This window comes from Alligator sinensis, unplaced genomic scaffold (assembly GCF_000455745.1).
Source record: "Alligator sinensis unplaced genomic scaffold, ASM45574v1 scaffold647_2, whole genome shotgun sequence".
Classification (NCBI taxonomy): Eukaryota; Metazoa; Chordata; order Crocodylia; family Alligatoridae; genus Alligator; species Alligator sinensis.
In genome coordinates this window covers 1,486,731-1,511,554 of record NW_005841832.1, presented here as the reverse complement: position 1 = coordinate 1,511,554, position 24,824 = coordinate 1,486,731, and the positions used below count along the sequence as shown (strand labels likewise).

At 48.3% G+C, this 24,824-nt stretch overlaps 1 protein-coding gene across 1 annotated transcript in view; it reads right to left on the bottom strand.

Annotated features, from left to right (window-relative positions):
• The window catches only part of OLFML2B (olfactomedin like 2B), a gene marked incomplete at its 5' end in the record, with an annotated part of 46,392 nt that overhangs the window by 5,658 nt on the left and 15,910 nt on the right, over positions 1 to 24,824 (bottom strand). Inside the window, 2 exons of the mRNA XM_025216479.1 lie at positions 5,768 to 5,993; positions 14,806 to 14,982. Of these exons, the coding sequence (XP_025072264.1) occupies positions 5,768 to 5,993; positions 14,806 to 14,982 (403 nt within the window). The remainder of the gene's footprint in view (positions 1 to 5,767; positions 5,994 to 14,805; positions 14,983 to 24,824) is intronic.

The window sequence follows — 24,824 nt, the reverse complement described above, 5'->3', positions numbered from 1 at the left end:
CACCACTGTTTCCTTTTCTTTAAAATAAACATGGCAGTACAGATTTCCTTTGTAAAGCACTCTGAAAACTCCACAACAATATGCCACGTTATGCAGCAACCTGTCTGACCATTATCCCCACTCCAGGATCAAGTCTCCAAGGGCCTCCATGTGCTCCAATTCCTAACTAGCTGCTGAATGCCCCTCTCTCTTGCAGTGCAGCTAGAAAATCCAATCAGGTGCCTTTGAGTTAGACACTGTTCCTCTCACTCAGCCCTTCATTAAATGTTCTCTTTGGGGAGTCACTTTATATAAAACTGTACAAATGTCAGTTCAAAATGACCCATGGCACAAAGGCTAGGGACAGACATTATACATAAACCAGTTTAAGTGATCAGAAACTGGTTTAAACCTGTAACAGAACAGATGTTTGGTGTACATAAACCAGTTAGAAAATGGCTGAAACTGGTTTGGGATAAACCTGGTTGAATGTAGTATCAGACTTAACTGATTTGGGTCAAACCAGTTTATGTATGCAATGTCTGTCCCAGACCCCTTCCTGGTTTAATTTTAACCAGAGTCCCCCAGAATCTCAGATACTTTGCAACTCTGGTTGGGGCTCAGCTCTCTGCTCCAGCCCAGCAGGGCTGGCCCTGTCCCTCTGCTCCCTGACTGCAGCTTCAGCAGAGACTGCGGGTACAGGGCATCTGTCTGGCTTCCTCCAGCTCAAGTAGGGATTCCCCCCACCCCTCTGCCTTACACAGACAACTCTCAGCATTAGCTAGGATACCACATAGTGACTACGGTTCGTGCTGTGGGAGACAGGACAAAGGAAGACAGGACAGTGTTGGCTTAGGGCTTTTTGGAGCTAATCAACAGGTACCTGGTAATGTCCCTCAGTTCCTTCCTTGGGAAAAGTTGTTTAAGAAGAGCTTAAACTAATGAGAGGCTTTTGTTTTATTTGATGGGCTGATAAATGCTAACAACTCCCTGTATAACTCCCTGCTGTGTAACTTAATGCTCTGTTATCAACTCCTTGCTGGCTCGCTCACTGGTCACGGTGGTGGGGGGAGGACATCTCTCTAATCAGAGCATCCTGCAGAGGCCTGGCCATGCCCCCCCTCCCCTCAGCTCAGGACTGCAGAAGGGAAGGGAGGGCTGCTCTAGCACCCCTCAGCTTCTAGCCTGAGCCACTGCAGGCATGTGCTGGTATTTCCTCCATCCAGAGGGGATGTCTGTACAATTACAAACCAGTTCAACCTAGCCAGGTTAGATTAACCTGCAAAGATTGAATCAATTCAGGCTTTTTGAACGTCTGTCCCTAGCCAAAGAGTTCATACGCTTCCATGTAAAATTCTGGTCCTTTGGAAGGTGTCTCCTGTGTGCACTGCAAAACAGGAAGTTCATATGCATCAGTACTGTTCCTAGATGGGTTCTGTTTAGTGCTCTGTATGGAGCCACTTTATGTTCCACAAAGTGATCATAGTTTGTAGCTTCATCTTCAGATACTAGATTCCATAGAAAGTTAAAGGGTTTGTTTGTTTCCAAGCAGTCTGTTCCTACATGTGTTTTCTCTCATATTCGTCTATGTGGGATTTAAGGCAACAAAAGCAATTGCCAGCATCTGCTCTTCAACATGGGCTTGGGTTTCTTTCTTCCTTGTTTGGGAATTGCATTATGTATGCAGCTGCTTGCCCTTTCTGAAGGTCTGAACTTGAACCCTTCTGAGATGTCTCTGCTGACAGTAGTACTGGCCTAATGACAGTCTACTCTTTTACAACTAGATAGTGGGGGTCTATCTTCCCTACTGCCTATTTGTGTCTGATGTCTGAATGCTGGATAATGTATCCTTTCAGCCACTTACTTAAAGGGGTTTATTTTCATTCAGAGACAGCTTTAGAATTAATTTCTCCAACTGGTTTATTATCTCCTCTTTATATGGAGGAGCAGGTTCTTGTTTTAATTGCATTTGGATCAACAATCAAGGCCTCCTTGTTCAGTTTGGGTCCAAAAGAGATCTGCTCCTGGTTACTCTGACCTATGATGTTTTCTTCCTCACGTGTCTTTCCCTTGCACCTCACAGTATTTTGAGGAGTGCTCGATAAGATGCTTGCCTCAGACTGAGACATCAGCCATTCTCATTTCAGCACTTTGTAACTCTCCCAAAATACATTATAAATACCCTTTATGTCAGTGAAGACATAATTACCAAATAGTGTTTTGCTTAAAGTGAATATGGCCAAATGTTGGTGCTGCCTTGGAGTCTGACTCCATTAAATTTGAAGTCTTACATATTTGACATCTTGAATATACGTCAGCTTCTTAGAACTTAGGGGCCATCTCTTCAGCAGTTGGCATTTGGTAATGTTTACATTTTCTGGCATTATTTAACTTGCAGGTACCAAACACATCTGCACTTCAGTTGACTTTTCAGTTCCATCTACTACCCGATTGTTTTACCTTTGCAATACCTTGCAGCTTTCCACATTTTAAAACTCTAGGTTTTGGGGGGATTTTTTACTTTCTCAGGTAAGGTACATGGAATTCTTCCTCCTGATAAACAGGATCACTGATGTTATGGTGTGTTGTAATGTCCTTCCAGATGCCCCAGCCTTTAGGAATTCCCCATGCTGTCTGTTCTCACTGACATTTCCAGGAAATCTATTTTTAGTACATTCAAGCCAGGCAGGCTTTGACTCTGAATGCAGGTGATGAAGTTGCATTTGCTATTTGGAAAGTTCCTGATCCTGGACTTTTAAAACAAGCTGTAATATTTACTTATCTCCAGAGTTATTGTACTGTGTATTTTCCTTGGAATAACACTGAATTGTTCCCTCATATGTGATTTAATGGATGGGGCTTTGGCCTTACTGTTTGTAGCAGTTGTTGAACCTACCACATAATCAGAGCTATTCTTTTGCTCTTTTTCAAGTGAGTCAGCTTTAACCATGCAACATATTAGGCAAATATCCCATTCCACCCTTGTTTTTGGCCACATCTAGTGGATATGAATCTCTGCCATGAGAAAAACTTACTGCTTTTCTTCCCCGTGGTTTTCTTCAAGTTTTCTCTTTTCAAGAGGATGCTACATGGACTAGCTGCTTATTCAAACCAAGTCCCTTAGAAACTGAACCTGTTTTTTGCTAACGCCACATGTTCTAGAGTTGACTCTGGTTAAGCTTAAGGTAAAAGTATTACAGATAAAAAATGAACAGGTCATAAGCAACTTCAGACCTGAGTTTCATTAAAAGTTAATGGGATTTAGACTCTTAAGGGGCTCAGTCACTTTTGAAAGTGTTATCCTCCTACCACCTGTCCCTTCACCACCACCAGCCCTTGCCTCTAACTCCTGGCAATGCCTAAAGAAGTGATTGGGGAGTCGCTTCTTTTACTGTAGCATTGTTTCCATCTGCATTCAGCTAAGACAGACTAGGTGAACTTTTCTAAAGGACTAGGGTTGAATAAACTGCTAGTCCACGTAGCATCATTTTTCTCCACAGCAAAGAGGATTCTGAGGACTTTCTCTTCTGTGTCTGCAGAATGCGCAGTGCAGTGAGAAACTGGCTTCTAGATTCAGTACAAATAAATATCAGTTTCTCACATCCAGACCTTTTGTTCCTACCTTTAAAGTAAAATTGTTGCCTACAACCCCACCGTCTTGCACCTTAATTACAGTACCATTTCCCACTCTGACGCTAGCACTTTTCCCTTCAGTCTTGGCAAATGCTTTGTCCATCCTTGTGACTGGGTCACCCTGGTCTTTCATGGTCTTCACTAGTTTCTTCAAGCATCTTGTATCTTCACAAAGTTGTTTCTCCTCTCATTTCTACTGTCCCCCCACATTCTCTTCTTTCGCAGCCTCAAGTGTCTGTTTACTTCTCCCAACCATGCCCCAATGCTTTCTCTTTCACATCCATGCCAGTTCATAGTTTCATAGTTGGTAGGGTCAGAAGGGACCTAAGCAGGTCATCAAGCCCAACCCCCTGCCATGGGCAGGAAAGAATGCTGGGATCAAACGACCCCGGCTAGGTAATTATATAGCCTCCTTTTGAAGACCCCCAGGGTAGGGGCGAGCACCACTTCCCTTGGAAGCTGGTTCCAGATCCTAGCCGCCCTGACTGTGAAGTAGTGCTTCCTGATGTCTAGCCTGAACCTACTCTCAGTCAACTTATGGCCGTTATTTCTTGTTACTCCCAGTAGTGCTCGGGGGAACAGGGACTCTCCCATTGTCTGCTGGTCTCCCTTGGCCAGTTTATAGACGGCCACCAGATCCCCTCTCAGCCTTCTCTTGTGGAGGCTGAACAGGTTCAGGTCCCATAGCCTCTCCTCGTAGGGCCTGCCCTGCTGCCCCCTGACCATGCGAGTGGCCCTTCTCTGGACCCTCTCAATGCTGTCCACATCCCTCCTGAAGTGCAGCGCCCAGAACTGGACACAGTACTCCAGCTGCGGCCTGACCAATATCATATAGAGGGGGAGGATCACCTCCTTGGACCTGCTTGAGCTGCATCTGTGGATGCATGACAAGGTGCGGTTAGCCTTCCTGACTGCATCCCCCCTGGAGCTCACTCCAGGCCAGCTTCTGCAATGGCTCCTTTAAGAAGTCAGCCAACCAAGGACTGGGCTGGGTCAAGCTCACCTGAAGGGCAGCCAATACCATTTAGGTATGAGAGCAGAACAAAAATCTTCATGGTTCAGGACCATTTTGCTGTTCCTGTCTCTGACTGGTGTAAACCACTCCCAGTTCCAGATTCTCTCCAAGAGGGAGGATCCAACAGTACCCTTATAGCATTGTTGCAGTCAAGACAATGAGAAGAAAGATGTGCTTACTAAAATCTTTTACCGGACCAACTATATAGTAGGGAGAGAGATTATTTTGTTTGAAGTGGCTATTGTAATTAACTTAATGGCGTCAAACCAATGTCTTTGTTTTACCTAGTATTTATCTTATCTGCTTCTTTCCAAGAAAGGAACAGCATTTTGAGCCCAATAGTTTATTTAATCTCTTTCTCAACTCTTCAGTTTGTCTAATAAAAGACAATAGTGAACCAATCTGGCTACTCAGAGATTTTGATAACAGTCTTCGTATACAAAATGAAGGGTCAATGCAAAGAGCATAGTGATTAACTGCTCTGTGTCCACAGAAGACAGGACAAGAAGTAATGGACTTCATTTGCAATAAGGGAGAGACTTAGATTGGATCTTAGGAAGAACTTTCTAAAGGTGAGGATGGTTTAGCACAGAAAGAAATGACCCTGGGCTGCAAAAAGCCCCAAGTGCAGGATCAGGCCTTGGGATGCGACAAGTCTAGCAAGCCAGGACTAGGCCCTGTGGGGCCTGGCAGGTGCCTGATCGGAGCATGCAGGGGCCAGGGCTCCCCTTGGGTCTGGAAATTTGACAGCAAGGGAATGGTGCAACTGTTGCATCTGGCCTGTGGACTGAGCACCCCAACCTAGATAAGTCATGAAGTCTACATCTCTGGAAATTTCTAAGGTCAAGTTAGGCAAACACTTACCCAGGATGGTTTAAACAGGGATATCCCTGGTCTGAGCAGGGAAGCAGAGCTAGAGGACCTCCTGAGGTCTTGGCCAGCCTTATGTTTGTACGTGCCTACTTACAAATATCTGTTCTCAAGGTGATATTTCATAAAACGGGACAATTCTTGTGATCAGCATGGACTGCTGAGCGGGACCAAGGGGTGTCACTGGGTAATGGGTTGTACCTGTGTTGTTGCTAAGAGGACCAGACAGCCGATGCCATTAAGCCGGACACGACTGCAAACACAACTCACGTTCCTCAATGTCGTTCTCGGAGTCTGTGAACTTGGCCTTGTAATAAGTGATGCCTCGAATGATGGTAGGCTTGGAAGGGATCTTGCTCCTCACATGCAGCTTCCTTTGCAGGAGTTGCTTTGGTTTCTCTTGTTCAGGGGCGGCATGCAGCTCTTGTAAGGACTCGACTGAGTTAATCTGCTGGGAAATCGTTTCATCTTGCAGGAATCTTTCTTCGTATTTTCCCTTTGCAAGGCAAAAAGAGGATGTTACTGGGTGGTCAAAATACACAGCCATGAGCTAGGGAACACAACCAACGCATCTGCACAGGAACTGGCAAGCAGTTGTTCTGACCTGATGCACTTGAAGTGGGAGGCCTCGTCAGCACCTGATGATTTCTTCGCATAAAAGGCTTTTGTAAATTTTGGAGACAAGCCACAGCAGAAGCTTACACTGCGTCTGAGAGGTTATATGTAGCGCCTATGTGCTATTCCTGTGCTGTGAATTATATGTTGTGCATCATACAGTGGGCAAAGGACTTGTATGGTGCGTGGGAAGGAGACCATGCAGGGGCCAAATGATCTGTTGCTCAGCATCAGTGCAAGATGCCAGCCTAGGGCTTGTGACCGTGTCTCCCTCCAGCAGCACCCATCTGCAACTACAAAGGTTACTGCCCCCTCACAGCTGAAGAGTTCTTCCATCTAGCTCAGTAGTGCTCAACCTTTTGGCCCTGTGGGTCAGATGAGTGCCACAGGGCCAGTCTGCACACCAGATCAGGCCCTGGGGCCCAGCACCACCACCTGCACAATGGAACTGGGTCCCAGGGGCCCTGTACTGCCCCTTCCTGCCACCCTGCATGCCAGGATTGGGTCCGAGAGGCTCAGAGCCACCCGCTGCTAACCTCCATGTGCCAGGATTGGTTCTCAGGGGCCCAGTGCTTCTCCCTCTTGGCCCCTTACACTGGAGTTTGGCCCTGGGGTCCAGTGTTGTCCCCCCGCCCCCACCCCAGCTCTATGCCCTGGGATCAGGCAGCAGATCTAACATGTAGGGCCTGGGGCTCCCCATGGGTCCAGACATTTGGCACCCAGGAAATGGAAGCACTGCTCCTCTGCCAAATTTCCAGACCCATGGGAAGCTCCACAGGCCATATGAGACACCACTGTGGTCTGGATCTGGCCCACAAGCCAAATGTTGAGCACCTCTGGTCTAGCTCAAGCTTCTGTTCTAGGTGCTGTTAAGTCCAGAGTTTGATCCCCCCTGATGACTGAGAGGTCAGTCCATCCATGCATCTGTCTGTACAGGCTAAGGTTCACTACCTTGTTTTTTGTCTGAATAATAGGAACTTTCATCTAAACCCATGTTTCCAGCTTTCCGACTGCAAAAGAGGACTCATTGGTAAAGCTATGCAGTACCATCTGCCCCACTCAGCAAACAAGAAGACAGATAGATTAAAACTTGAGATCAGAACCGTCCACTGGCCATCTTGTCTGAAGTCCAGGCAGAACAACTGCAATTTCTATGTGGTTAAATATTTCACTTGTGATCATTTCCCAGAAACATGATTTTCTTGGACCTTGGGGATGGAGTGTGGGACTGGAGGATGGCCCTGAATGCCACTCATTTTATTTCTCTACAACTCCCTGCAAGTGCTTTGTGCATATGGAAACTGTGCATGAAGGATGCTTCACATTGTGCAATTACATGGCATATGTGAGAAGGGAGCTGTGCACTGAGTGTATCTGTTTATGAGTGAAATCTGTACTTGGTATATAACTGTACTCTTTTGGGTTGTTCACCTGATAAAAGCATGCACTGGATACAAATGCCACAGGGCATTTAAGCTCTGGATGCATGACACACAGTAAAAGTATTGCATTAGGAAAACAGAATCTGAGCCTGCCAAATGCTTGGGGAACTTTCTCTGGGGATCAAAGAGTTCCCAGGGGCTGGGTTTAGGAGCCTGAAATGTAGTCCAGTCCCAGGCTGCAGGCTAATGCCCAAAGATTTTCATCTCATTAAAAGGAAATGGAAAAATGGCCTGAACTGCTGAAGCAATGCCCAGTTGGCTGAAAGGATAGCTTCAGGATTCCTTCAGACCATATAATTCTAGCCCTGACTAAAATTAATGAAAAGAAAAAGAAGAGTTTTTGGAAGTGAGGTCACTCGGGGTAATAAAAGCCCCATGCTTTTCACTTCTGCCTGGACAGGAGTGGAATCCATCCAGCAGTCAGTTGGAAGCTACTGACATGCATACACAAAACCACCCTTGTGAAGTCTTTGGGGCTTGTGACCTGCACAACAGAACCCATGAAAGCAAAGCGATGGAAAGCCAAGCCACCTACCAGCACGTACCCTCAGCTCCTCCCTCACCCACATACTTTATCATGACTGCAACTGCTGTACGCCACAGACCATCTTAACCCCGAACCCATTTGCCCTTCTGCACACACCACTTTCACCAAAGTACTCTCCTGCCCATCTGCCACTGGCAGGTGCAGCAGCTGGTTGTGTTGAGAGAGGGCAACTGGTAATGGACTGTATGCAAAAATGGTGGTGGATGCAGAGTTCAAGCTGTGTACAGGCTGTGGCACACTACCATTGTCACAGTAATGAGGTGTGTGGCTGAGTGCTGGAGTGGGGGAACAAACAATTAGGTGGCTTAGTTTTTCACTGGGGGGCACACATACTGGCTTTGTTGCTTCAGCACAGAATTAGTAGCTGTTAACTCCCTAAGAGTTTTTTTTAATGTTAGTCAGTGATTGCACCTGGGTGTAAGTAAGAGGATCTCTGGGGGGCACCTTTTGGGGGCAAGAGAGCCTACTATGCTGGGAAATAGTGTATCCCTAGCAGCTGCACATGGGACCTTTGCTGGAGGGTAACACCTGACTGAATAACACAGTTCCTTCCACAAACATTTTGTGTGGCCTGCTCAATTGGGAGCCTGGTCCTTATAAACACAAATCAATCATGCTTACAAATACCCACCTGAATCCTGACGCCCTGAGACTCCTCATCCCAAACCCTGAGGTCTCCTCCCCTTGCTCCTAAGCCCAAAGTAGAATGAACCCCTCAGTGCAGGGTATTGCCAGGCCCCCCCTTAATGTGCCAGGACAGTCAGCCCTGCTTGCCTCTCCTTTTCTCTCATGACATCACCCAGATCACTTAGCTGGGAACCAGTCAAACAAACAAACCTAGGGGCAGTCCTGGTTAGCTGCCGCAGCTGGAGTGCCACAACAGACTGGCAGGTATATTTATGAGGTGTGATCACTGCAAATGAATACCACAGCACTGTGCTCACACGTGTGCCTCCCATAAGAGAGAGGTATCAATTGCCCATTGGCTAAGTGCCCTCCCCATCACATCAGGAGCTGATGGTCTTGGGCTTTACTTTTGTTAATGAAAGAACTTGGCATCTTCATACTCCGTGGGGGATCCCTGGACCTCCTGTCTCAAAGCCACCCTCCTGCCCTTCGTCTGCAACACTTACAAAATGGGAGAGGTTCCTGTCTGGGTTCTCAGGGGAGGGTGAGGGGTACATGGCACAGCTCAAGAGCAGGGGATGGGGACACAGGCTGATGCCCCCTCAGCTTGTCAGAACAGCTGGAAGCTGGTCTCAATTACCACCCTCAGTGGCCCACAGGGGAATGTCCAGTGTCACCCCCTTCGCCCATCACAAGATCCCCCTCTGCCAGGTAGGCCACACCAGCTGTGGTTCTAACCTCTCCAGCACCAGGGGGACTCTGGGTTCCCATCTCTCCCCTTGGACATGAATTACCCTTTGATATATAAAAAAAAAAGCCAGACCACAGTTCCCCTTTGCAATGCTGGCACCTCAGGTTGAATCAGTTGGGATGAGCAGCAAATCTCTTTCCACAGCCCAAGTGATGGAGCTTGCAGTAGCTGACAGGAAAGACAGATACTCTGGACTGAGAGGCGACATGCTGTCCATACAGCCAGGCCCCCAAGCCCGCTCATCAGAGGCTCCATGTCACTTCAGCACAGATCTTCCCAGACAGTTGCAGCCAGCCTCAAAATAACATCATGATTTCCAAACAGCAAGCCTCCTGTCCGGCTCTGACCTCTAAAACCAACAACCCTTTGGAAGGGGAAGGGGGCGGGCAAGGGAAAAGGTCTGGTCCTATGCTCTCCCTCCTACATTTTGGTTTCAGATGGATTGTGCTTACTTAGCAGGATGGAGCCTGGGGAACGGAAATAAGGTTTGGGAGTGATGTGTCTGATCTGGGTTGCCACTTGCCCTCAGGAAATGCCCTCTGGGCGAGTTCACATAGCCACAATGATCTGTGGCAAATTGGCTAAGTGGGAAACTAACTTCTCAGCAATCTCTTTCCCAATGACCTCTGCATCCCCCCAGGGAAGAACAGAACCAGTCCCCTGTCCTAAGCATAATGGGGAGGAGGATTGAAACCCTTTGTGAAGGGCCAGCCCCTTGAAGTGACCTCTGTCTCTGGAAGGGATGTGGTTAGGGTAAGAACAAGCCCCACAGAGAATGGGGAGCTGGGAGCTGAGGCCAGGCAGGGAGCTAGAGACCTGCACTGGGAAGGTGGGGGAAGGCATGCACTGCCAGCAGATATAGCCCTGTGCAGAGCTTGTGTAAAGCACCAGAGACCAGATGCACAGCAGAGGAGCCTGCAGGCAGAGGGCTGAGCACAGAGGGGCCTGAAAGAGACTCAGTGAGCCAGCAGCCAGGATGTTACAGGAGCAGGAGCCAGATAGACACTACTGCAAAGTGCCCAGGGCCACTGGGATGAGCCTGGGAAGGCGGACAATCTCTCCCAACAAGGGGCTCAATATAAGAGCAGGAGCAACTGTCTTTGCATAGCACACTTCAGCGTAGCCAGGGATGATGGAGAAGAGGCTTGGTGGCAAATTAGTGGAGCAATCATCCAGAAAGCGGTCAACTCAGACCTGCCTCAACAAAATGCACCAGCACCAGGGAAGATACATATTACCTGACTGCCTGCCATTAAGGCAGACTCACAGGGGCACCCCAGACATGAGTAAACCTGAATTGTCCACTGGCTGCCACCCAAGGGTCTACCCATGGGTATTTCCCAGGCTTCAGGGCTTTGCTGGTTGCACCCTCACCCCTTTCTGCTACATGTGTCAGAGTGCTTTTTAAGCCTTCCTCAGAGGTGTTGAGTGTTGGCTGCGGCCCAGGCTGGGGATTGTGACTGGAGCGTGCAAATACTCCTGTTGGGACTTAAAGCCGAATGTTCCTGACTAGATGGTCTTGTTCCTCTGTTCAGGGTCAGTTCAATCACATTTGGGGTCAGAACAGAATTTTACCCCATGGTCAGACTGATGCGGACTGTGGCAGGTTTTGCCTCCCTCTGTAGCAAAGGACATGGCCCTCTATCTGCAATCTCTTGAATGTATACTAACAACTTTTTATAGAAGCAGGACATTGACTGCTGTGGTCCTCTGTTTTACATGTGGCAGGTTAGGGTGTTATGTCTTGTGTCAGGGTTGACAGCAATTTTACAAACATTATGGATTTGCACAGTATGCTTTGGATAGGGATGATCCTGCCTCAAGCAGGGGGTTGAACTAGATCAGCAGTTCTCAACCAGAGGTCCACAGCCCCCTGGTGGGGGCTGCAAGCAGGTTTCAGGGGGTCTGCCAGGCCCAGCCTTGTGTGAGGAGGAGCCGCCTCTGCCCCCCCTGCCCCCTGGGGCTGAGGTGAGTCCGGAGGAAGGGGCAGGGGTGGGGGGCGGGCCCACCTGCCAGACCCCACAGCCTCTATCTTTTGGGGGACACTGCAGACGATTGGACAAACCTCCGCGCTGCTGCTGCTCAGGTGAGTGGGGCCCTGAGGCTCCCCACCATCGAGCCCCATGCACTGCACCCAGGGCTGTGCAGGTGGGGCTGAGGAGCTGGGCAGCTGTTCTGGCACAGGTGGCCCATAGAGGGTTTACAGCATGCGAGGGGGGCCTCAAGAAGAAAAAGCCTGGACTAGATGACTTCTGGAGAAGCCCTGGACTAGATGACTTCTGGAGATCCCTCCCAGCCTGAGTTCTCTATGATTCTATAATCCTGAGTTGCAAAAAAGCCCTTTCATATAGGAAGCAGCTCTCAGTATGGTAGGCGTCTGAAAATCCCTTGCTTCAAAGCTTTTGCTGATTGCTCATAAGGCCCAGGAAGGTTTTCTTCCTCCCTCATGAAAGCTACTGGCTTCTGGGGTCACCCCACAACTATTCTCTGAAGTACTGGGATGCTGAACAGAGTAAATAAAGGCAGAGAGGTGCTGACTGATATGTCTATATCAGTGAAGGGGCTGGCCCTTCACAAAGGGAGAGGCTGAGAGGTTCCTGATTGAAGGATCTCGCTGTTCTACTCTGTCACACTTTTTGCCAAACTTGGAGCCAGGAAAGAATTTTTCCCCTGGGACAGATGGGCATGGACTATGGGAAGTATGCTCTCCTCTGTAGCATGGAGCATGATCAGCTTCTTAGGATGCTCTGAGTATATATGAATCATTTACTTCCCCATCGTTGTAGTGGCAGGGCACTGGCAGTGCCCATGTCTCCTTCACTTCTGCTTATGGCACGTTGCAGGAGAGGTGCACTGATATATTGGTCATGTATCAGATCAGCATCAATAAAAAGAAAATTAACATTATCAGCAATCAGCTTTTTTTGGCCCGTGTAGCCAATAATGTCACCAATAAATGCCGTGTGCATGAGTGCAGCTGTACCACGCACATGGTCAGGAATGCAGCCGAGCAGCTTGGAGAGCAGCATCCAGTCAGTAAGTCTCTGGGAGGGAAAGGGGCAGAGGGAGGGAAGGGGTGTGAGGGGGAGGCAGATCAAGGTGAGAGAAGGAGAGGGGCAGGGACAGGGGCCAGCCAGCCAGCCAGCCAGCCAGGGTGGTGAGTACAACCCTGCTCGAAGCAGGATGGAGTTACACGTGACTTGTCCAGGGGGGCGGCTCCCTGCTGCTGCGCGCACCCCTGGGAGAGGCATGGGGGCATGTGCCCTCCAGATTAGTGCACGGGGCTCAGGTAGGCTGCCCGCTGTGGGCTCGAGGGCTGCACTGGCCTCTTCCTGGACAGGGGGCTGGGCCAGGGATGCACTTGGGGCAGGTGGCAGCAGTGCTGAGAGGAGTGGCTACAGGGTGGGCCACTACAAAATTCTCTATAGCCCCCCCTCCCACCACTGCTCGCCCCACCCCCACCCACCCCAAGCACAGCCCGGATCCAAACCCCCAGCCTGGAAGAAGGCAGTGCAGCCCCCAGTCCTCAGCCTGCAGCAGCCAGCCCACCCTTGCCCTGCACACAAATCTGGGGGGCACATGGCCCCATGTCTTCCCCAGGGGTATTCACAGTGGTGGAGCCATAACCCCTCCTCATGCCCCCCCACACCAACCAGATGAGCCACCTGTGGCTCAGTCCCGCTACTGGCAGGGCTGCATTCACCGCCCTGGCTGGGAAGCACCTGCCTCTGCCCCACTCCTGCCCTCACCATGGAGGCCTCTATCTACACCAATCATACCCCTTCCCTCCCCCCTGCCCCATCCATCCTGCAGACTTACTGGCAGGGAGCTGCTCTCCAAGCTGCCAGGCTTCATATCAGCTATCAGATTGGTATCATCTGATATGGCTGGTTAATAATCAGCCATCAGTATCAGCCAAAAAATCATTATCAACGTACCCCTAGTTGCAGGGTGCTTTTAGTATTACATCTTTTGTATTAGGCTTCAAAGTGGTGGTTTTGGGAAATCCTTGAATCGATGGTTGCCTATGAATGCAAGGGACTGGATTTGATGGCCAGGAGGCCCTTTCTTCCTGTCTTCTTATATAAATGCCGAAGCTACTGTGCCCACAGCATTTGCAACTTTTCCCATTCCTGATGGCCCCAGTACTTTCACCTCCTGCCCAGAGGTTTAGTAGACCTGGCAGCTGGTGCCCCTGACACCTATGAGTACTACATAGGGTTCAGTTACCACGGTCCTAAGCAGCCATATTCACTACAATCTTTCTGAGCAGTCCCCTCACACCTGATGACTGGGATAGCTCTATAGAAAGGGCAGAGCCAAAAAAGAGCCATTCAAGGCTGGCATGCTCATTTTATTCCAACTCAATCTATGCCAGGGGCCATCTGAAGGCCATTTATGTCCCCTTTATGTGTATGTCAATGAGGGCCTCTGTCCCAGTTGTGTGCAGTCACCATCACTCTCGTCTCTAAGGGATTCCCCTTGCTGACACCTCAGCAAAGGTCCAAGTCTGAATGAATCATGGAGAACAGACTCTCCTCTTCCTGTTCAGGGGTGAGGCGGGCTCTGTGGCTGTTCAGCTTACTCCTCACCTCCATATCCATCACACCTCTGAAGCTATGTGAATAAGTCAGGATGTATCAGGGACCATTTCAGGGTAGAATGAAGTTGCTTTTCTACTTGCCTGCAAGGGACAAACTACCTGGCATGGTGTCAACTGACCAAGTGGACAACCCAGGGCCAGAGATACAAAGGTCAAGAAGCTCTGGACTGGGCTGCCATGAAGTCTCCATCAAGGCCCCAGCTCACAGTGTCCCTCTTTGGCATGTAATGGCAGAGAAGCAACCAGGTCTGTCCTCCCACCTCCAGGCCCTTTGTGGAAGACACTGTACCAGAAGGGAGGGACATGGCAAGTCACATTACAATGCAGCACTGCATATGATGACATCACAGTCTACTATGCTCTACCCCAGGGGTGGGCAAAATGTGGCCCGGCGGCCGGATGCAGCCCACCAGGCCATTCTATCCGGCCCGCAGGGCCCCTAAAAAATTTAGAAAATTAATATTTATCTGCCCTGGCTGCCTATCATGCAGCCCTTGATGGCTTGCCAAAACTCAGTAAGCGGCCCTCCGCCCAAAATAACTGCCCACCCCTGCTCTACCCTGAAGTCCAAAGTCAGCGCTACCTTCTCCAGCACATTCCTCCCTAGCCCGACTGCCCTTGCACCAATGACATAAGATGTTCCCCAGCCTGGAACGCAGACTTTTAGGGATCCGTCTACCCCAGAGTTCCTTGGCTTGCTGGAGAAGGCAACTGGCCCCTTACCTCAGCGTGGGTGTATGCAGCTGCAGCATCCCTCTGCAGTGAGCTCCCAATATCTGGGAGGCTGTTGGAGAGGATGTCAGAACAGTTTTCCTTGTGCCGTTTGTTCCGCTCACTCAGAACTTCATCCACGTTCCCTCTGACCAGGTTGCTTTCTTGAGTGAAGTTTTTGGATACTTCCTAAAGAAAAAAGTAATAGAGGGAGATGTCATTTCTCAGCAAATACTACTTTCAGACTACAGTTTTAGGCCTTAGAAAGCACACCAAGACAAAATGGGCTGCATGTGTTACTTATTACAGTACTGAAGTGCATGCCCAGGCTGTTAGGACTGCCTTCAATAGGCCGGTTGTCCTGGGACCTTTGTGGAGTGCCTGTGCTTAGTGACAAGATGGTCTTTAGCACAAGGTTCTCCTTAACTCACAGGTATTTACTTAGAGCAAACCAAATTACAAACAACTCCAGCTATTTGCATCTCTCCTCTCTTCCGCAACAGGCCACTCCCTTTTCAAGGAACTTTTAACACAGCACAGAGACATCTAGTGGTCAAAGAGGTCAACTACAGGTGTCTTTCATTCCAGGTAGGCCTCTCCAGGGTCCTGCACTGCTGGCAATGTGGGTGATGATCCACATTCGAGAGAGAGAGAGCCTGGCTTTGGTTTAGGGGAAAGTGCACTGGGATGGGAACAAGGATCCCCTGAGTTCTCCACTCTGCCCTTCCCTGTGCATATCTCTGCATCCTTCAGATCTCTATTGCTGAGCGTGGCTTCCTCTTCTAAGATGGAAGCAGAAAGTCACGTTCCACTTCCCCTATAACCCTATAGTACAAATAGATAATTGACTGCGATGCTGCACAAGGTCATGACAGGGAGTAGAACCAAGGTCTCTACTAGGACAGATGCAAGTCTTAGCCACATACCTTCAAAGAAGGAACACGCCAGACCTATTTAGGCTTACTCTTCTGTCTTTGACTGCAGATTTAGCTGCTCATTAAGCTTCCAGCCCATTAAAAGGATACCAGGAACCTGGATTTCTAATGCTCACATGCAGTCTATCAAATAGTTCATAGAACCATAGAGAAGCCGGGCTGGAAGGGACCCTCCAGAGGTTATTTATTTAGTCCAATCCCCTGCTTGAGGCAGGATCATCCCAATTCAAACCATCCTATACAAATCCATAATCTAAATTCTTCATAAAACTACTGCCAAACCTGACATAAGACGTAACACCCTTACCTGCTACTGGTAAAGCAGGGGGACCACAGCAGGCAATGTCCTACACTTCACTCACAAAGTGTTGTGTCCCTCTCAGGTGGATGAACCACACATGGGATAGCACTCCATTAGTTTGAGTGACACAGTGTTGATGGTCCCAAGCCTAAAACCCTCCTGCTGACCCATGGGACAGACTTGATGGTTTCCCAGTTGCCACTTACAGCAATAATTTACCAGATTTTCTCATCTACAAAAATGTGCATTTTCTAAAAACCAGCTGTCTTTCCCAAAAGCCAGCTGCTGTAAAATGGGAGTGTGCATTATGCATGAGGAAATATGGTAACAGCAGTTTCTGACCGAGCAAAAGTGAAAGTAAAGTCTGCACAAATCCATGAGGAGCAGAACAGTGAAGAGGGCCTGTTCCCCAGCTGCACCTACTTAGTTATTTACTACAAAGAAAGATACTTCATTTCCCTTTATTCTGCCTTCTAAAAGCAAGGTGTGGATCTTACTGTGAAGCATGTTGTATGACAGAAGATACGACACATGGCTGTTTTCATCACCTTTGCCTTTTACAGTCTGGGGATACAATCCAGTATTTCCAACACAGATCCTTACACAGGCACCATGGTCATTAAAATCCAATGGAGTTTTACCCTACAAATCCTGACTAATACTTTGTCCTGTGTGTCCTGATAATGACGACTCCCTGGCACTCTGTATGCCCTCAAGCGTCTTTGTAAAACCAATGCTTTCTTAAGGCAATGACTTCAGAGTTTGGTTCTGCAACATCTCAGGCCAAGCAGACAAACAGCTTTATCCCCCACAATTATAGGCTGTTCCTCTGCCTCTGTGAAGCCCCTTGCAAGCAACAGTGTTGCTGATCTGCCTGGGAGTTGCTCCAAACTGCTAAAACAATGAATAAACACCAAGACTATAATAGCTCTGCTGATGAGATGAAGCAATCAGCTTGCTCAATGAGCACCATCTCCTGAGCTCCCAGGCTGAGGAGGACCTTGCCTATGCCACCGCACTTCCAAAGAACAGAGCTGCCTCATCAAGTGATTTTCTCAGTTGGGATTAGCACAGACCAAGACACCTCCTCCTCCACAGCTAACCACAGAGCCAGTGGCTCATGGGCAGACAGTTGCTTTATTCCTATACAGGTTTTATGGAATTCATGGCTGTTAAGGGCAACAGAGATCATCCTGCTCCTCCTATCTGAACTCCTGCAGCACACAAGCCAGAGAGTCCCACCCAGGGGTGCTTGCATCCAGCACAAAATATAGTGATTTACCAAGACAGCAGCCTAACCCAGAGAGCTAGAAGGGACTCCAATCTCAACATACAGCCTTCACGTGGCAAAGGATCCAGTGGAGTCCGAACAATTAACTATCCTCACTATTAAAAATCCAGGCCTAGTCTCCAGGTATTGCTGACTTCAGCTTTTAGCTCTTGCTTTGCCTTTTTCTGAGAAATTAAAGAGCCCTCTGCTCTCAGGCATCTCTTCTGTGAAGATGGTACTTCTCGAAGTCTCCACAGTACTTCAGCCCTTTTAAACTGGCTTTTAAACTAATTGGAGCAGAAGGCAGGTTTCCCAAGCCTTTTATTCATTCTTATACCTCTTCCCTGAAGCTATATTCATTCTTATAGCTCTTCACATTTTTCAAAATCCCTTTTTTAAGTATGCATTCCAGCAATCAACAAGAAATGCTGAGGTAAAGACAGCCCCCCCTTGGGAGAATACCCATCTTTTTCTCTGCAGCATCACCCTGGAGCCCATGTTCAGATGGCTATTTATGTACTAAAATTAACAACATAGTGACAGGGTCCTGTCCAGATGCTCTAACCTAAGGAATCCCTGAAGTAGCTCAGTTGCACCTGTCCTCCCCCCACCCCTCTGGAAACTCTTCCCCCTCATCATTTCCTCCACACCTCACCTCACATTTTAAAGAAGCCAGTAACAGAGGGTGAACAAGCACCTTAAATAGCCTCTTTTGGACCAAACTGAGGGGAAGTCCAGAAGTATAGGGCCCCCTGAGTTGGTGGTGTCCTTTTCCAGCTGGTCTCACTGGTCAAAGCCATACTTCTTTTAAGGTCCTTTATTCAAAGCCCTCTTTCAACACCTGGGAGTTCACCTGCCTGCTATCCTCAGGGAAGGAAATTAAACAAGATACATTGCCTTTCTCCATTTAGGTTATCAAGGCTTCCCAGCTTCCACAAGCTCCTTCTGCTCCCTGCTCTCCTTCAGCTAGCCCTTTTTCATGTTCCCAGCCAGCTAGGGAGCTGCCCAGGGGCCTGATCCCTTTGCCGGCACCTCAGCAAGCACAGCTAGCTGCACCTTCTGGATTCGTCACACCTTCCCAGAAAGCTCTCGGCCAGCAGCCCCTCTCAGCTTTATTAAGGACCTCTGCTGAGCCGAGTTGTGGCCACAACACAATATAAGAGAGAGGCAGCCTTCTGCTAAACAGTCCTTTTGAGCACAGCAAAGCACTAGGAGATCTTGTACAGTTGCTTTCCCTTACTGATCCCCCAACCCTGTTCAAATGCACCTCTTTCCAAGATACAGGGCCTCATTCCACAATTGTGGCCTGAATGTCTTGTTTCTAGACACATTAGCTTGCAGTTGGCTGTATCAAACCACAAGCTTTTTGACTGCACCCAGATCACCAAGCAGGGGTGGATCCCGGATTTCATAAAGATTGAGGGGGGTGCAGGAGCACCACACTTCAGGGGTGACTGCATCTCCTGCTCCCTGCCTCATCCACTGCTACCAGTGTGGGAAGACCATGCCATGGGAGCCCCTGGGGACTTTCAAAGTTCTTAAAGAAGATGAAAATCACCGCTCTTTCCCCTTCGTGCTCAGAGGCATATCCCTTCCCTTCTTCTCCCAGCTCCCCATCCCTCCCCTGCCTGCTGCTGCTTTCTCCACTGTTGGGGGAGAGAAAGCTCCAGAGCCAGCTCGCTGAGTGGGGGCTAAACTAATCCAGAGAGGGGACAGCAGCAACAGGGAGGCTGGAGAGTAGTTCCCTCTAACCTACCCCGTCCTGAAGCAGGCACAGGGAAGGGAAGCCCCCCTGCCCATCCCTGCTACCATTGTTCATGTTCCAAGCTAAGCCCAGCCCCTGTGTGGTACACAGGAACAGCTCTGGTGCTTCCCCACCTCCAGCAACAGGGGGGGAAGGCAGGCAGGGGAGCGGGAAGGAAAGGGGCAAGGAGGGGGTGTGCTTTTGTCCAGGAAGGGGAAGGGAGAGGGATTTTCACGTGCTTTAGGGGCTTTAAAAAGTCCTTGGAGGCTTCTGTGGTGCAATGCAATAATCCAAAGGGGGGGGTGGGGAGGTGCAGCCACACCATTGCAACCCTTCTGGATCCACCCCTGCCACTATGCAACCCAGTGACTGGTCTATGCAGCAAGCCAGCCACCTGCCCGCTTTCTTTCTGTTTTACAGGCAGTAATGTTACACTTGCTGCCTTACAAAGTGACAGTTTGATAATCAGGATGGTGCCTGCTCCTAAGTCAAAGCCAAAGTGTACTGTCTATCTGTACCTTTTCCTTTTTCAGCTAACTCTGTGATCTTCTCAAAACCCGTTAATGGGTTTGACAAGATCTGTTCTCCATGAAACCATGTTAACAGGCCTGAATCACATTCCCAGCTTTTAACACATGGCTGCGAGAGACCTTGACCAGCCATTCCATTGCTGTGCCCAGAAAAGATGTCAAAGCAAATGGGCACTATCAACCGGTATGAGGGGGTTAACCAAAAGGGATTGTGTCTGCCCTTAGAGACCGCATTCATCTGACATGCACTGAAATGAAAATGGTATAAGTTTGATCTTCATACGGTAGATGGGGTGGAACCAGGTTGTGGCTGTGCAGTGTGGTATCTCACAGCTGCCACATATTTTGGGGAAAGACTTGGAAGAAGGTGGAGGTTGAACCGTCAGTACAGGAAAGGTTACACAGACATGGATCAGCAGCACAGGAAGCAGCCTTGGGACCATTTCTGGACCCAGCATCCTGCAGTCACTACCTTTGCTCAGTGATACGTTGCTAGAAGCAAGAGATACCAGTCTCTTCCAGTTCAGAGCAGATGCTTGGCTTTCATATAGCTCTCCACAAATGCTAACTGTTCATAAAAGCATTTATCATGGCTTTGCAACCACAGGACTAGATGTCTGCATTTGACCACTGGCCTTTTCAATGTGCAGGCCATCTACTCCCTCCTGCCAACTCAGCAGAGCCATGGGGCCAATACATTAGGATGGTTGCCAGTTACATGCCTGAAAATGGAGAGCCGGGAGCAGAGGCATAATAACCAGGAATTTTGGCACCCAGCCTTGGGTGGGGAGGGGGGAGTGGGTATGCAGGGAGAGGCAGAGCTGGGTGCCAAGCACCATAGAACAGCAGTGGTGAAGGGGCTGCCATGTACAACAAGGGTCCTGCAGCTGCAGCTGGCCTTGGCACAAGCTCCACGAACACTGGGCACTGCTGTGGTACTGCGAGCTCCCCGGGTGCTGCCATTCTGCTGCTTTCTTCTAAATCAAAGCCGGGGGCTGATGCCTGGCTCGCCCAGTGCTGCTTACACTGTTGGCCAGAAGCCCAGCATGAACAGAGCTGAAATCTGTGAAACAACCAGTGCAATGTGTATGCATTGAACCAGTGTAACTGGGAGGAAGGATTAGCAGAATCTGTACCGCAAAGGCGGAAGGCATTTTAGGAGTTGGTGCAGCGGGGGGAGGAAGGAACCTGTGTCTCTGAGAAAGATCTCTTCCATGCTGCATACAGTAGCACAGCTTGTCACCTCTCTCCTCGTGGGGACCCTCCCCACACCAAATATTAGCATTCCTGTCCCCAGGAGGCCTTAGTCAGAGCCAGCTAGCTGGTCATGTCTTTCATCTGTTGAATAGCAGCTACTTTAAATACCTGGCACAGCAGTAGAAGGCTTTTCTCTTACAGGCCTGGAAGAAAAGAGACTGCAGGGGCTGGTTCACCCTAATCCTTCATTTTACAGCTGTGCTACCATAGTTCCTCCTCCTAAAACCCAGCACTACCTTCATCTGTGACCCTCTATTGCCAGCTGAAGCAACAGCTGCAAGCTAAAGATGAGCCCAGTGAAATGAGAAACAAGTGTCTCAGCTCAGACTAGCCATCATCCCAGAAAGGACATCAGCTCTGAAAGACAAAATACTTTGGGCTTTATTAAATTTGGGGCTGAAGCCTTTCTGCAACCTCACTCACCAGGTCTGTTGTAAGTAGGAGTTGTACTTTTGGGAGTGAGACAGTCTCTCATGTTATTAATACTTTGTACAAATGCCTACCAAAACAGAGCCGAGTGCCTGAATTGGGGTGCCCAGGTACTTCTCCAATATAATTAATAAACATATTAATAATGCTTTTCATCCAAAAGGTTCCTACAGCATCCTACCACCTCTGGATTCATTTCTACCATGTTTGCTCACTTTGGTTACCGTCTTACTTTAAAAATAGGCCTACTGAAGGCAGCGGGAATACCCATACAAGGTACTATTTCAGAAGGGCAGAAAACTCTTTGTGCCTTTTCCCAGCTTTCTCACACAAGAACCAGACAGAATATGACCGTAAATGCAGACATATGCAGAATGGAAGTTGCTTAAGTTAATTTCCACTTATCATTGTAAAGTATAAAAACCTTAGGACATTTCAGGGAAAAATATGGCTGGATATGATCAAGAGTAACCTCAGCTCACATGCCTTTCACCCAAACTTAACATCCAGGGACTCTTCATCTTCTAAACAAATATCCTTTGCCTGCCTCCCTCCCCCCATCCAACTATACATGCTAAGCATGCCTAACCCCACTAAAATCATAGCCAAATGCCCAAGATTCACTGTAACTTCAAGGAGACTAAGACATTTTGCAGTTAGATCTACTCTGTGCTGATAAAAGCCTGCATTGTTTTAGTTTAACCTAAAGATTTCAGCACTGCTGCTCTAGAGATCATTGTAACCAAGTGAGCCAGATGAGGACATCCAGGTATTGTCTAGTCTTAAGATGCATCTTTAAGTGCCTCAAAGTTTGTTTCCCACCTCCCCAGTTTTCCTCTCTTCAGATCTTCATTTCTAGCTAAACCAATACATCCCAATTCCAGGGTAACCAAAGCTCAACTCTCATCACTCATACTTTTTGGGCCACCGTACTCCCACAGGTCTGATTCTGAATCCAAAAATACTAGTTGACTAGTTACTGACATCTCCATTGTCATGATAATGACAATGGACCTTGGGCAGTTGATGACATAGCTTTCCTAGGAGCTGGCAGCCCCACTGCAGCAGTCACAGCAGTCTCCAGCTTCTGTCAGTCGCTGTGGTAGGGTGGCTGTTTCCAGTGGTCTTCATCTCTACAAACCACCCTCAGTCTGTCACCTACTTAGGAAAAACTGACCTCCCTCTTCACTAGCAGGACAACAGGCAAAGAGTTTGCACATAATCTTTATTTAGATACACTGATGAGTGCATGTAAGGTTTGAAATTAAAGGCTGACGGTTATAAACCATGCTAGCCTCTGGTTCACCTTCTCAGCCACTCAAAAAATCAGACCCAGTGGCTCATGCAGGGTGTAACCTTCCTTCTTTCACAGGAATTCACCCATTAAGCAAAATTAACTTTTCATATAGCTTCCCTTCATGGCCTCCTGCCATACTATGGCTTCAAAACTCAAATGAAGCAGGCTTCCTTCTCACCCCGTCATCTCAAAACACAAATAAACCCCCTCTAAAGGACATGTTTCCTGCCCCCACTGCTCATTTTTTTCTCTTAGGGAATGTTTAAGGAAGTGCTGTGCCTTGGCTAATTAGCTTTGCTGAGAAGCAGGGCTTATTAATCTAGCTGTATAAATACAGTGTTGTGTAGGGGGCTAATGCATCTAGATCAGGGATGTGCAATTATTTCTGGCATAGGGCCACTTATTGAGTTTTGGCAAGCCATTGAGGTCTGCATGACAGGCAGCGACAGGCAGATAAATATTAATTTTCTAAATTTTTTAGAGGCCCTGAAGGCTGGATAGAATGGCCTGGTGGGCCGCATCCAGCCTGCGGGCCACATTTTGCCCACCCCTGATGCTTTTTTATTCTAGAGGCAGTGCCTGGCTCAGATATCTCTGCATAATGCTGCCCTGCGCCATGTAGACATACACCCAACACCTGCTTATGTTTTGAGCAGACTACTACATCACCAAGCAACAATACTTTCAGGAGCTTTATCATCTTGCAAGAAACAAAAGACTCAAAATCTGTTAAATCCTCCCAAAATTCAAACCCAAGTTCTTGTCATTGGAAAGAAATCTGAGCCATCTCAGAACTGGTGCCAGCACTGGCCAATACAGATCAACTGTGTCACCACCTCTTGTTTGATGATAAATGCGTAAATAATGATATTATTTATCATCCCCCAAAAGCTCTAACCTGTCTTTATTTATAATTTTCCTTCACTGCTCATGCAGTGTGCTGCCCTCTTAAGTGGCGTGCTTATCAGTATGTGATATCTTTCCAAAGAGAAGATTCCTGCTTTCTCTGGGTTAGAAGATAAAGCCATTTCCGACCTGAACTGTTGTACAATTCTGGTGTGAGTTTTTAAAAATCCACAGCATTCAAACAAAGCTGTAAATGTATTCAGTGACAGGTTGAGTCATCCCTATGTCGGGTAAATTTCTCTGCTATGATTTACACAGCAAATGTCTGCTGCATATTTTGTACTTGTTTTACTGATGTCAATGGAAATTCCACCCACAGAACACGTGTACAGCAAACAATAGGCTTATGGAGTGTGGTCAGAGAAAAAGACTTTTTCCCTTGTGTGCACAAATGTTTGTAAGTATGTCAAATACTTCTGAATCTCTGGGGGAAAGGTGCCATATACATTTCAAGTACTAGACTATAAGATCTTTTTTTAAAGTTGATTAACCATAACCACCCCTATTTTTTCTAGAGTGGGAAGGGGAAGGGATTGGGAAGGATGAGACAAATTAGTAGGGTTGTATGGATATAAGTGAGAAGAGAATTCAGTCCCAGAAGTTTCTCTGAAGTAACTTAACCTTGTGAACTCACCTTGAGCCAAATGTTACACATTCTTCAGTCAGTGGAATCAGTCCTGATTTATGCTGGTGTAACTGAGAGCAGAATTTGGCCCTTTGTGTGTACTCCTGAATCCCTCTCCTAGGTCAAGGTTTTGCTCAGCTACCTCTAGTTCAGCCCATGGGTCTAAATCAGTGGTGTTCAACCTATGACCCATGGAGCCATGTCATCCAGCCCATAGTGCTCCCCATGGAACCAGAAATTTGGCAGTGGTGGAGTAGTGACAATGTTATTCACCACAGCTCCCAAAGGTATCATCCAGAGCTGCGGCAATGAACACTGCCAAATATCCAGACCAATAGGGAGTCCTGAAGACCAGATAATATAGTTCTGTGTGCTGGACCACACTGCCACATGGGGTTGTGCCATAGCTGGATTCAGTGCATGGGGCTGGGATGGTGAGTGGTGTCAAGCCACAGCTGGATCTGGTGCACAGAGCTGGCACAGCACTCCAGATTACACCCATGCACCTGCCCCATGGTGGATCTGGCCTGCAGACCAGCCCTGTGCTACTCATCTGGCCCGCAAGGCCACCTAGGTTGAACACCACCAGTCTAAATAGCCTGTTTTCCTAGCATCACATGACTGGATATTAGACAAGTAAAATGTCAGTAGGGCCTCACTGTGGTGATCCAAGAGCACAATTCTGCACGACTCAGTCAGCCACTTCTGTCTTTCTAATTATTCAAGACTCAGCAGGA